The sequence below is a fragment of the Bufo gargarizans genome, chromosome 1 (genome assembly GCF_014858855.1).
Source record: "Bufo gargarizans isolate SCDJY-AF-19 chromosome 1, ASM1485885v1, whole genome shotgun sequence".
In the NCBI taxonomy this organism is placed as follows: domain Eukaryota; kingdom Metazoa; phylum Chordata; class Amphibia; order Anura; family Bufonidae; genus Bufo; species Bufo gargarizans.
Genome location: NC_058080.1, coordinates 441,199,052 through 441,213,384, shown reverse-complemented (window position 1 = coordinate 441,213,384; position 14,333 = coordinate 441,199,052). Strand labels below are relative to the sequence as shown.

General features: G+C 42.3%; 1 protein-coding gene across 1 annotated transcript in view; it reads right to left on the bottom strand.

Moving 5' to 3' along the window:
- Positions 1 to 2,560: 2,560 nt before the first annotated feature.
- The window catches only part of TTC39B (tetratricopeptide repeat domain 39B), a 106,637-nt gene continuing 94,864 nt past the window's right edge, over positions 2,561 to 14,333 (bottom strand). Inside the window, exons 14-19 of the mRNA XM_044272250.1 lie at positions 12,959 to 13,050; positions 8,914 to 9,034; positions 7,610 to 7,721; positions 6,993 to 7,110; positions 4,795 to 4,911; positions 2,561 to 2,975 (exon numbers count right to left, since the gene is read on the bottom strand). Of these exons, the coding sequence (XP_044128185.1) occupies positions 2,876 to 2,975; positions 4,795 to 4,911; positions 6,993 to 7,110; positions 7,610 to 7,721; positions 8,914 to 9,034; positions 12,959 to 13,050 (660 nt within the window). The 3' untranslated portion in view covers positions 2,561 to 2,875. The remainder of the gene's footprint in view (positions 2,976 to 4,794; positions 4,912 to 6,992; positions 7,111 to 7,609; positions 7,722 to 8,913; positions 9,035 to 12,958; positions 13,051 to 14,333) is intronic.

Genomic DNA, 14,333 nt, shown 5'->3' with positions numbered 1-14,333 from the left:
TTTGATTGGTACTATTTTGGCGTACATGCGACTTTTTTGATCACTTTTATTACCTTTTTTGGGAAGTAAGGTGGGCAAAATTTCAATTTTCTCATAGTTTTTATTTTTATGGAGTTCACCGTGCGGGGAAAGTAACATGACCGTTTTATAGATCAGGTCGTTACGGACGTGGCGATACCTAATATGTGTAGTGTATTTTATTTTTTTTAATTTTTATTCAGTGATAAATGGTTTTTTTTTTATCTTAACTTTTTTTTTGACCCAGATCCACTTGGTTCTTGAAGATCCAGTGGGTCTGATGTCTGTAAAATACAGTACAGAACCCTATAGGGTTTTGTACTGTATTTTACTTACACTGAACAGATCTATGCTTTTAGCATAGATCTGTTCAGCACCATGGACAGCAGGGCGCCTGAGCAGGCGTCCTGTTGCCATGGGAACCTTCCCCGTCTGCCACAACTTCGCAGACGGGGAAGGGTGAGGACGGGGCTTCCTGGGGGCTCTCTCCCTCTCCATCGGGGGGCTGCAAAGGCACAGCAGCCCCCCGATCGGAGAGGGAGGGAGCTCCCTGCGCTGTTAACCTTTTCCATACAGCGGTCGTACGGACCGCTGTATGGAAAGGGTTAAACGGCTGACATCGCATCAACGATGTCAGCCGTTTATACTAGGGTGCCAGCAATGTGCTGGCACCCTGGTATAACCCACTAGACGCCAACGATTATTCAAGGGGAGGCGGGCGGGGGATCGCGCTGGCATCCTGTTCAGATTAACCCCTGGGGCGCCGGAATCCCGATTTAAAGTTAGGACGTACCGGTACGTCCTGGGTCCTTAAGGACTCTGGAAATAGGGCGTAACGGTACGTCCTATGTCCTTAAGGGGTTAAGCATTTTTTTTTTTACCAACTATACATACACTCACCTAAAAAATTATTAGGAACACCTGTTCTATTTCTCATTAATGCGATTATCTAGTCAACCAATCACATGGCAGTTGCTTCAATGCATGTAGGGTTGTGGTCCTGGTCAAGACAATCTCCTGAACTCCAAACTGAATGTCAGAATGGGAAAGAAAGGTGATTTAAGCAATTTTGAGCGTGGCATGGTTGTTGGTGCCAGACGGGCCGGTCTGAGTATTTCACAATCTGCTCAGTTACTGGGATTTTCACGCACAACTATTTCTAGGGTTTACAAAGACTGGTGTGAAAAGGGAAAAACATCCAGTATGCGGCAGTCCTGTGGGCGAAAATGCCTTGTTGATGCTAGAGGTCAGAGGAGAATGGGCCGACTGATTCAAGCTGATAGAAGAGCAACGTTGACTGAAATAACCACTCGTTACAACCGAGGTATGCAGCAAAGCATTTGTGAAGCCACAACACGCACAACCTTGAGGCGGATGGGCTACAACAGCAGAAGACCCCACCGGGTACCACTCATCTCCACTACAAATAGGAAAAAGAGGCTACAATTTGCACGAGCTCACCAAAATTGGACTGCTGAAGACTGGAAAAATGGTTTCTTGACCATGACAATGAGTTCACTGTACTAAAATGGCCCCCACCGTCACCAGATCTCAACCCAATAGAGCATATTTGGGATGTGGTGGAACGGGAGCTTCGTGCCCTGGATGTGCATCCCTCAAATCTCCATCAACTGCAAGATGCTATCCTATCAATATGGGCCAACATTTCTAAAGAATGCCATCAGCACCTTGTTGAATCAATGCCACGTAGAATTAAGGCAGTTCTGAAGGCAAAAGGGGGTCCAACACTGTATTAGTATGGTGTTCCTAATAATTCTTTAGGTGAGTGTACATATATACTACACAGGGCTTGTTTATATTTAGCATTTTAGAGTCCTTGCATTCAGGTTTGTATCCCATCTATACAGCTTAAAGAAAGGAACACATATTATTCTTGTCATTCAAAATCTTTATTCCTGGGTTCAGAGAAATAGCCTGCCGGAGATCATTGCATCTGGCATCGACGGAAAATGCCGGGGCACCGTCAAGCCCCATTTACTATAACGGGACCCGACAGGAATCTGGCCAGACAAATACCACTGCAAGAAATGGTTTTTCTCTGGTCGAATCCAGAAATGAATGCCGGAAACAGGCCCGATACCTGCGAAGTCCCATTATAATCAATGGGCTTCAGCAGGGAAAGGTAGTATCCGGCTATGCCAGATACGATAATCCCCAGCAGGCTGTTCCTCTGCTGGAGGTTGTAAGCACTAGTGTGAAACTAGCCAAATGTATATTGTAACTTGAGGAATAATGGGAGAGTTTTATCAAAACTAGAATAGGTTCCTATTATAACCAATCAGACTAAGCTCTCAATTTTAGGAAAATGAATGCAGCAACAGGACTGTTTGATGTGAGCAACTGCTTGATTTTTCCCTTCCAACAGTTTTGATAAATCGCCACAACTGTGTATATTTTTTACGTATGAGTAAAGATCATGCTACCGTAACTGATTGACAATGTGGTGCTGACATGTTACATTAATATAATTAAATAAAAATAACTAAAATGAAGTAAAAACAAAACAAAGGACAATACCAAATATTTGTATTCTACTTTACTGCACTAGAAATAGTCTTTAAGTACATACAGACATAATTTATTTCCTTCAGCAAATAAAATATATATCATCTTTTCCTGTATTTTCCTTTAAAGGATGCAGAATATGCCAATATATTACCATAGAAAATAAGAGCTACATTGGACAGTAGGTCAAAATCACGCAAGATAACAGTCAGTCATTCAATGTACAATTCAGCCAGCTTAACTGCCAAGGCGCCAACAAAATTATTTTCTTGGTACATTCTCTCAGCTGAATTGCTCATTTACAAAAGTACTGTAAAGCCTGGACACTTAATCATGGAGGGGTTGCTGGTGGGGTGCCTTTAAGGCTGCAGAGAGCTGCGTGGATTCGGAAATGCAGTCTGGATTCCATGGAATAATCTTTATAGTTATTTCTGTAAATGAGACAAATTGATTAGTGAAACATTCTTTTGTATCAAAGTACCTACCACTAGCGGAAACCAAAGACAATTGTACTTAGAGGGACTCTCCAGAACTTACTTATTGATGACCTATTCTTAGTATAGGTCATCAATATCAGATCTCAGCACCCACATGGATGGTGGGAGTCAGATCCAAGCCAATTTGACATTCATGACCTATCCCAAGGGTAAATCATCAGTAAGCGAGTCCCAGAAAACCCCTTTTAAATGTATTTTATTTGAATGGTTATTCACCAAATGAATAAAACAGAATGATATAGTTTTCTTGAGCAGTAACCAGCAATTTTGAAACTGCTTCCAATATCAAGTAAAAATAAAATGAATCCTTCTCGCCCATCCAATGTAAATTAAAGGAGCACTACCATTAATGTTCTAGCACATATTAGTAGCCTATATAGGAATATTGTACCTAAGGACAGTTAGCATACCCCAGAGCCAGTTCTCAGTCTGTAAGAGTCCTGAACACAGATGTTATATCGAGAAATGTATTTCAGAGTGTATAAACAGTTACTTCTGCACTTAACGGCAATGAACACCTTCGGGGCAATTTATTTATAATGGCATTTTACTCATTTTGGGCTAAAAATAATTGTTTCAATTGGTCTTTATTAAACATTTTCAGCTGTTTTTGTGATACAGAGCAGAACAGGATCCTTCTTCAGATCATATCCCCAAAAACTTTTTGTATGTGATCTGAAGGATGAACCTATTCGGCTCTGAAACACGTTATCCGACATCCCAATAAAATAATTCAGATACAACATCTTGTCCCACAAACCTACCTGCCACAAGGAGCGCACGGACCTTCTTATCTCCCTTTTTTCTTCTCAGTCATTCAATTTATAAAAGTGCAAACCCAAGTGCAACAGTATTAGGCCTATTGCACACGGCCGTTTTTTTTTACCGTTTACTGGCCGTTTTTTGCGTTCCGTATACGGTCCGTATACGGAACCATTCATTTCAATGGTTCCGCAAAAAAAACGGAATGTACTCCGTATGCATTCCGTTTCCGTATTTCCGTTTTAACATAGAACATGTCCTATTATTGCCCGCAAATCACAGTCCGTGGCTCCATTCAAGTTAATGGATCCGCAAAAAAAACGGAACACATACGGAAATGCATCCGTATGTCTTCCGTTTCCGTTCCGTTTTTTCCTGAACCATCTATTGAAAATGTTATGGCCAACCCAATTTTATCTATGTAATTACTGTATACTGTATATGCCATACGGAAAAACGGAACGGAAAAACGGAACAGAAACGGAAACACAACGGAAACAAAAAACGGAACAGCGGATCCATGAAAAACAGACCGCAAAACACTGAAAAAGCCATCCGGTCGTGTGCAATAGGCCTTAGGCTCCATTCACACGTCCACAATTCTGTTTCGCATTTTGCGGAACGGAATTGCAGACCCATTCATTTCTATTGGGCCACACGATGTGCTGTCCGGATCCGAAAATGCGGATCCGCACTTCCGGGTCCGCAATTCCGTTCCGGAAAAAAAAAAAAAAATATAGAACATGTCCTATTCTTGTCTGCAATTGCAGACAAGATTAGGCATTTTCTATTAAGTGTCGTCGATCTGCGGTCCGCAAAATGCAGAACGCACATTGCCGTTGTCAGTGTTTTGCGGATCCGCAAAACACATTCGGATGTCTGAATGGACCCTTAGACTTAAGTGTGACACAAGAACAAAAACGACATGGCTGACACAAAAGTAAAAATGAATAGAGGAACAGCACAACACAAAATATCTAATAATACTCACTTTGCAGTTTCAATGAAACGTATGGCTTTATCTTTGTCTCCTTGCTCTTTATACAAAAGTCCCAGTTCATAATAAGTAAACGGTAGCAAATAGTGGTCATACTTTAGCCTCTTTTCACTGAAATGTAACAAAAGTGGCACAGGTGAATCCCCAGGTGGGCCTGTGAGTCAGGCGGACCCTACCTCCCCACCCCCTGCAGTACATACAGCATCTAAACCAACCTAGCTGATCATATAAAAAAAAACACCTAGATTATTTATCAAATTACCCAGTTTATTATTATAACTGCATCAGGTGGCCGAGACAACTGTTAGGCCTCATTCACATTTCCGTGTCCATTTGACATCCATGGGAAATCCGTGTTTCGTCTGTCAAGATGTCCATGAAGGATCTGCGTTTTGTCAACTGAAAATTAAAGGGGTTGTCCACTTTTGCTATATTGATGACCTATCTTCAGGATAGGTCACTCAATATTAGATATTTGGGGGTGTGACTCCTGGTACCCCCGTCGATCAGCTGTGTGAGGAGAATGCAGCGTTCATATGTGCACTATGTTTTCTTATCTGTTTACCTGCTCACTGCAATGCCACAGTAGTAAGCAGGTGTAATTACAGCTCCGTCACCCCATTCACTTTGTACGAGCGCTGTCTTCTCTTCACTGTTTACACGCTTGCCGTCTACATTGCAGTGGCGAGCAGTGTAATTACAGCTCCTCCATCCCATTCACTTCAATTAGATGGCTAAAAGTAAAAGCTGTATTTAAGGGGTATAAAAAAAATGCTGAAAACTTTGCTGTGCGCACTGTACAGTACATCCCCTTCTCTCAGGGCATAGTGAATGCGCTGTCCACGCTTCTGATGCACATATAGGTCTATAATTAAAGGGGTTTTCCGAGACATTACAACTGATGACGTATCCTCAAGTCGGTGGGGGACCGACAACTGGGATCCCGCCGATCTGCTGTTTAGGCAGTGGTCCTCGCAGTAATGCTGCAGCCTTCTCTCAGCTTTTGCTAGGCCAGTGACAACACATGTCCAAGGTGCAGCTCAGCCCCACTGAAGTGAATGTGGTTAAGTGCGATACCAAGAACAGATGCTATACAATGTACGCTGCTATGCTTGGTAAGCATGGAGAAGACCGCGGCACTCATAGGACTACCAGTGCCTTCTCAAACAGCTGATCAGCTGGCATCCAGAGTGTCGGCGACCACTGATCAGGTACTGATGGTCATCAGTATTAAAGTCTTGAAAAACCCTTTTAAGTTGTAGATGTAGTGAGTGTTTGTGAGTAGGTATGTAAGTAGATGTTATTATATCTATAGTACAAACTTGCCAACTCTCCTGAAACATCTGGGGGGCTCCTGAAAAAAAGGAGAGACCTCCTGAACTCCTAGTGGAATTGGAAAATCCCCCACCCAGTGCACAGAGGACACATCATGAAATGATTGGGGGCATACATGAAAGGGGGTGGGTTCTCATGAAAAGCAGCGTGTTCACATCTGAAAACAATTGGCAGCGTGCTTCGTGTGCTCCACCCCCCCTACCTCCTATGAGCCAACTTCTTCATATTGGCAAGTTTGCTACGGTATGGTGGACACTGCACTGAAAATTCCTCCTGGTTTATTCCAAAGCAGTGTACAAGTCTTCTTAAATGTCTTCCAGCATGTAGCGGAGGATTGAGAAGCCCCTAATGGATGGACTGCTCCTTACTCCTGGAACACCTCATCTGGCCCTGACCATAGTGACATGCCAGAAGTTTTAATGGGTTGGCTTCTGAGTGCTGAAACCACCACTGATCACTAACATGCAGGGGCAAAAGATCTCAGCTGAGCTCTGTGTTATTTCACCGTGTTTAGCTCTACTTTCTCAAAGCGGTTCATACACCGCTAATCCGCTTTATTTCGAGGAGGGCCAAACTGAGCTTAAAACAACCAAAGGGGCATAGTGCTCAGTGCAGCACTTTTGCGCCTTCATTTCAGCAACCTTTAGAGGTCTTAGCATCTGGAACCCCACTGATCAAGACTATCGACATGCCACTGTGACATGTCAGAAATCTTTAAAATGATAGTCACAATTTATATACTCAATTAAACATTTTTGTTATATGAACTATATTTCTATTGGAAGGGAAAAAAATATATAAAAATAGTTTGTATAAAGGATGACATTGGTATGGTGTCTTCTAGTTGTTGCTCCTACCTCTGTATCACTTGGTTGAAACACAGTTCAGCCTGTAATAATCTACCCAGATGTTTTAAGCAAAGGCCTTTCAGTAACTGGACAAGGCACTGATCATCTCCAAAGTATTCAGTTGGATCTAAAACGTAGAAAAAAGAATAAAATGAAGACACTGACAATCTCAGTTCTGTATATCTACAAAATACATACAGTACACATGATCACATTTAAACTGCCTGGTTCTGTCAAGGCACAGCAGTTGCAGAGACAGATGAGCCTCTAGGAGTAATGACAACGCCCCCGTTGCTCCCAGAGGCTCATTTGAATATATTAAAACATCACTTTTCTCAGCAATGGAGGCACATATTAACACGGGACCAACAGAGATGTCTTCAGCTGCCAAGTGCACGTGTAACAGGTCAGCCAGTTTCAAACACCATGAAGATGGGCTAGATTAGAACCAGGAATCCCGGTACTGCACCAAACTCGTGATCTCTTGTTGCCCATTTAACAACATCAGCAAACTCCAAAATGTATTTGCATTGTGGAAAAAATAAATAAAAATAAATATCTATCTCCATCAATCATTCTTACTAAAAGAATACAGTTAAGTAAAAAAAAAAAAAAAAAAAAATTACTTTTTTCATTCTGCAAATCATGTTCGGCTTTTTCAATAGTAACCAGAAGACTTTCTGTGAGATCAGATCGTTTCCCCACTATCGTGAAGCCATTCCATACATACACCATTTCCTAACACATAGAAAGATAGAAAACAAAAAGGCACTGTCAAAGTCATGTCAGCAAGGTTAATCATTAAGCTTGTCTTATTTTTAATTGCCACTATTTATTACATATTTTATGACAAGTCCTCAAAAAAAAAAAAAAAAAAGTATCCATCACTGCAAAACATTAACTTGTACCGATAGTCAGCCTAGAGTTCAGAAATGCTGACACCAATATTATGATAGCGGTAACGTCTGTGGTGTAATCTAAGATAATAGACTGGATATCATGGCATTTCACCGGGGTCTCAAGATCTGTTACTCCAAACCGTAGGATGCCCACCTCTACTCTGCATCCTTGATAGGATGTCTGTCAGTACCCATCATCCTGATCATTGTGTGGTAAAAGAAGTATGGGAATGAGACTGCGACATATTACTATCTCAAAACAAAGAAGCCAAAAGCCAAAAAAAGCTACAATAATGGAAACGGTCAGCCATGAGTCCAAAGTTTAGTTGCTGTTTGGAGGGCTGGGCACAATAAGTATTGCATTCCATTGTACAGTCTGGATTGCAATGACATCCTGCAAGCAGTCTTAGAGCTAATGTGAAAGTAGCCTATTATATTCGTTTTTCTGCTCCATTATTGTAAGTAACAGAAGTGTCGGATTCAGCACACAACTGATAGGAATAGAGTCTAACAGATCCCATTGGCTAGAATGGAATCCCTTAGGGTTCTGTTCAGGAATTCTTTTCTTTTAGCGGAGAAAAATAACTGCATGCAGAACTTCTCTCCACTATTTTTTATTCATTATTTTTTTCTCTGTACTATTTTAGACAAACTCTGTGAGGGAAGCCCCAAACTGAGCTTTCAAAGCAGATGTGAATGTAACTTTATTCACACGTTTGTGTCTGTTTGACACCACTGGAAATATGGTCAGTGTTTCATCCGTGGATGGTCCATTTTGTTCACTGCTAGGCTGAGAGCATCCCTTACCTATGGTCAGGTGGCATCTGTGTTCCATCACTGGTTTTCTTGGACCTACAGACTTCAACTGTTGTGTTTGGTCTGTAACACGGACCCCAAAGTAGTGCATGCCTCCGTTGTTTTCACACCGACCCAGTCAGTGGAAAAACAAGGATGTGTGAATACACACAGAAGTCAAGGGATACATGTGCTGTTTGCAGAGAACGTCTGATCCTTTGCTGAAGTAGTCTTACCAAGGCTGGCAGGGTCAGTTTGACTGGGTTAGCAGCTGAATATCTTCGAGACTTTCGAACAGCAAATTTCTCCGTTGGTATCGACTTCCCAGCAATTCTTTGTTTTAAACCTTCAACTTGTCTAAAGTAAAAATGATATTTTTGGAAGATGTCAACACAAAGCCGAAGTATCACAATGGACAAGATTTATCAATAGTGCTGCAAGGCAGTCAAAATGGTATGCAACTCACCTCATAGCTGCCATACATATACAGTGGTCCGTGAATGTTTGTTAAACCTTAAGATTATTCTATATTTCTGCAAAATTTAAACTAAAACTACATCAGATTTTCACAAAAAGTCCTAAAAGTAGATAAAATATTTTTTTTTTAAAGTGCATTGCCAATACATCTACATTGACAGCTGGTGTCTTAAGGAGAACTAGAACCCTGGCTAAGTTACATTCAAGGTATCACACTCAGCCAGCCAGAATCCACTCCGTACTGATGAGGAGCAAGCGCCCCGAAACAGCTGTCTGCAGATGAATATTTGGCTTAGCAATTTTTCCTGGTCATGTTCCAAGGCTTGTAAAAAAGTTGGACTTTGACTCATACGGAGACTCTTCCAAAACGGTTGAGCTAGTGAGATGGTTCTCCTTCCCTGGGAGATACCATTGTGCAAATAAAAATAAATTAAATAAAAAAGCGTAAGAAATATTAGACCTCACCAGTTTAAAATGAGCAAGTTGTCTACGGGAAACACACTCCATGTGGGACCATGTTTTCCCGTCCTGGACTCCGCTCTTGTAACGAGACCACACGGCATTATAATGATTTATAATGCTGTGTCCCTGCCTGACATCTGTAATGTATTGTACTGACAGCATTATGTCAATACAAAACATTACAGCTGATGTCAGGCAGGTCTAATTTAAGTCAATGTTAGACCTTTTAAATAGGCCTCGAGACATGTCTTGGATAATAATTAGGCCAGCACCTCATCTGCAAGCAGCCGTTTTGGGGTGGTTGCCTCTCATCAGTGCAGAGCAGAGAGTACTGGCTTAACTGGGTGAGAGGCCTAGGTCAGGATTCCAGAGGAGCATTGCCTGGACCAGAAGACTCCTCACGCCAATTAAGGTGCTCTCCATAAAGCTGGAAAAGGTTACAAGGCCATTTCTAAAGAGATGTAGTTTTAGGTAAAAATTTATGTTGAAATACACAAAATATTGAACGGTTCACAAACTTTCAAGCACCGCTGTACGATCTCATTTTGGGCCAACAAATGGCACACTTTTTTAAATAAATTTAGTGCCTGTTATTACTTTGTAGTCACACACCATCCTCTTGGAATATACGTTAGGTAAGTATATAAAATCTGTGGCATGCCAAGTTTCTTGTTTACTAAATCTTGCCCTATCAACACATACAACAGCAAAACTAAAACCAAATTGTGGTAGAATAAAATAGCTTTAAGACATTTTACCAGGCTCTGTACTCAACGTTTCCTGGTCATCTTCTGTCAGCTCCGCACTGTGCTGTGACTCAAGCACAGCACGAGGACGTCGGTGCTCTGTGACCTCACGCTGTGCGGTGTCGTGTCACAGCACATCACGTGGCAGGAGGAGACGGAAGACTGCTGGATCCCGGAGTGGTGGCGTCCAGAGCAGGACAAGTAAGTTGATTTATTGTTTTTGTCCCCTCATTGAAGTGAATGTTTCCACATACGGGCCACAAAAAGACGGAACAGACAAAAAAATATGTTTGTGTGCATGAGCCCGAACGTTGAGGGTCTGATCTGAGGTCTGATTAACAATTGGGGTCTGATTGGGGCTCTGATGAAAAATATTTTTTTCTTATTTTCCTTCTCTTAAACCTAGGTGCATCATATGGGCAGGTGCATCTTGTAGGGTGAAAAATATGCCATCTTGATTTCCAGAACAGTAAATCAAGGGCTCTTTCACATGAATGGAATTGGCCTGAGAAAAACGGGCTCTGTGTGTGCTAGATTTCCCGGGCCAACTGTTTTAGGATGCAGTCAGTTCAGGGGAGCATGGTCGGTCCGGGAGATCCAGCAGACACATGGCCCGTTTTTCCTCGGCCAATCACATGTGTGTGAAGCAGCCCTAAGCTGGTACATCAGTCTTTATAAATGACCCCAACAGTCTTAACAAGCACTTGGCAAGACGGCTGTAATGTGTCAGGGTAGGCAAGGTCTAAATAGTTTAAGGTGAATAAATGTATGTCATCTAATACTGCTGCTTACTGAATGTCAGGAATTGTATTGGAGAGACTGATGCATTACATAGGACTGACATATGGGCTATACCATTCTACTGCATATAGGGGTTAACTGATATAAAACATATGTATGGAAGCAGAATTTTGAATACCGGTGTATATTAGAAAATTGCATGATTTCCTACTATATAAATAAATAAAAAACAAACAAAAAAACAAAAACGGAATACCCCTTTAATTTTAAAAGTCATCATAGTAAACACATGTTAACTGCCTTGCAGCTGATCCCTTGGACCTACATACTGTAGCCTACCTGGAGCCAGAAGTTTACTATTCGTAAGACTCTCCTGACACAACAGAAACAGGTTATCTGACTGATAGACATTCGGTTATTCAAACTTTATGCAAGATTTAGTGCCAAAAAACATTCAAAAGAAGGATTAGTGATTTCACAAGTCTATTTCTATCTTACAATTACTAACCTCAAGTGGAACAAGACACTATCACAGTTCTGAAATGGTATCCTTATTAGTTATTGATAAGGACAAAGAGATAAAGCCTCTACAAAAAAATAGCAGTAAAGTAACCCACCTACTGAAAAAACTGCTAACTTACAGCTCATGCACAAGACTGTGTGCCGGCCATGCCCATGCTGCAGTCCGCAATGCATGGGCCACCTACCGTGTGCCCTCTGCCTGCAGATGTGGATCCATTCACTTAAATAGGTTGCGCAATCAGCATCAGACGGTCGGCACTGCAAAAAAGTAGTGCATGCCCTATTTTTCTGCGGTGCAGAAGTATGGACAGAAAAGCCACGGAAGCACTCCGTAGCATTTCCGGTCCTTGCCTCCGTTCCACACCGCACCTCCCGGATTGCAGACGCATTCAAGTGCTGTTTGAGGGCAGCAATATGGGCACGAGCCGACTATGGTCATGTGCATGAGGCCCTAAAAGGAATGGACATGAAGCAAACCTGTGTTCTAGCAAACAGCTCATCACTGCATGTTCTCACTGGGGAAAGCTGAAGCCACCCATACATTTACATCAGCAGCTGCCATGAAATGAAAGGGGTTGCCTCAAAGCAGACATGGATAGCATATCGCTAGGATATGCCATCAATGTCAGATAGGAGTGGGTCCCAGATGTAGGACCACACCTATCTCTAGAACAGGGCCTCCAAATTCAACGCAGAGAGCTGTGTATGCGTGGCCCCTCTCTATTCACCACCATAGGAGTTCCAAAATTAGCTGAGCGTCAGTTCGGCTATTTTCGACAGTCCCATGGCAGTGAATGGAGCAGTGGCCCTGCTTGCTAGGTGCCCTCTCCACTCACCAGACTTCCTTTTTGGGGGGCCCCATTCTGGAGATAGAAGCAGGTCCCAGAGGTAGGATCCGCACCTATCCAGAATTGATGGCATATCCTACCGATATGCCATCAATGTCAGAGAGGGACCAACCCCCTTTAAGTATGATATGCATGTAATTCAAAGGAATGGTCAACCATCAGCTCTCCCCTCTGACTCGAAATAATAGGACATACAGAGAGGGGTTGTCACCCTTTAAAGTGTAATTGTCATTTATTCTTTTTTTTTTTTTTTAGAATGTGTAGGGACCGTGATCGAGAATGTATTTGTAATTATACTTTTTTGAATTTTCACATTTCTATGAGAAAAATTGCTCTGAAGTAGCCCCTTAGCAGCGCTCTCTAAACGGACGTTGCTGAGGAAAGTCTGTCTTCACAGTTCAGCACAGCGCAGTACTGAACTCTGACATTTTTCTCATAGAAATGTACAAATTCACTAAATACAATAAATCAAGACATATTCTCACCTGAACAAGGCCACTAGATCTTCTCCTGTGGACTGCACAGCCTCCTCTGGAAGCATGCTCAAGATTGCAGCTTTTTGATACATGTAGATTGCCTAAAATCATTCAGAAAATTTCAATAAGTATATATCCGCTAAAAGAGGGATATATTAAAAATAGGGCAGGCAGCGCCATCCGTTAGATGATCTGTGTTCTGGTATTCGTCCATTATTAACAGTAATGAAAGAACTAGAATGTCAACCTTTTGTTCTATAAAAGCAGAAGAAATGTGGTATTTGTGCACTTTGTCAAGTAGCATGCACTTCAGGACATTGAGCAGATGATGCCGTGCATTATGCCCCTAGTTATATCAGCCTCTGGAAGGAAACGTTTGTTTAATAGACTTAAGAATTAGAAACATCTTAAAGAAATGTGTATAAAAGTTTTAGATGATCATAACTGATCTACTGCCTACAGCCACACACAGAATTGACGCCATGCAGTATATTTACACTGTTCCCATGTAACTGCTCATATGTCAGAAGACAACAAAATCAGGATAGAAAACACAGTCATTCATTGTAAGTAAAGACATGTATGCTCTTAATTATCCTATTGTTACCTCAATGTCAATGCCACCATATAAATGCTATGGTAGAAAACAGTTATCTTACATTTATTTCTAAGCAGAAAAAAGTATGGCCTAAGGCCCCATGCACACGGCCGTGTTTCACAGCTATGTGCGGGCCGTGGAACCGTGGCCTGGATCCCTCCTGAGAGCAGGAGCGCACGGCGTCATAGCAACCAGTGACGCTGTGCGCTCCTGCTCTCAGGAGGGATCCAGGCCACAGTTCCACGGCCGTGTGCATGGGGCCTTAAGATGAGCAAATTTCACTTTTCGTATGCCACATTCTAAGGCCACTTTACACAGTCAGTGTATGGTCAGTATTTGATCAGTGATTTCCATCAGTAATTGTGAGCCAAAACCAGGAGTGGAGCCTCCACAGAAATAAGGTTTAGGGCCCATGCACACAGCCGTTGATCGGTCGCTCCGTGCAATTTGCAGTCCCCAATGTACAGGCAACATCAGTGTGGATTCCGCAGATGGATCCAGACCCATTCAACCTAAATGGGTCTGTGGTCCGTCCACACCGCAAAAAAGTAGTGCATGCACTATATTTATTTTTTTGCTGTGCGCAGGCATGGAGAGAAACCCGACGGAAGCACTCCACAGTGCTACCATGGGGTTCCATGCCCCCGTTCCGCATCTGGCCTTCTGGATTGTGGACCCATTCTGTTTGTGGGCCGCAATATGGGCACAGCGGCCGTGTGCATGAGCCCTTAGGCCTCTTTCAAACAAACGGTACGGATTGGCTGAGGGTGCGTTCACCATTTTCCA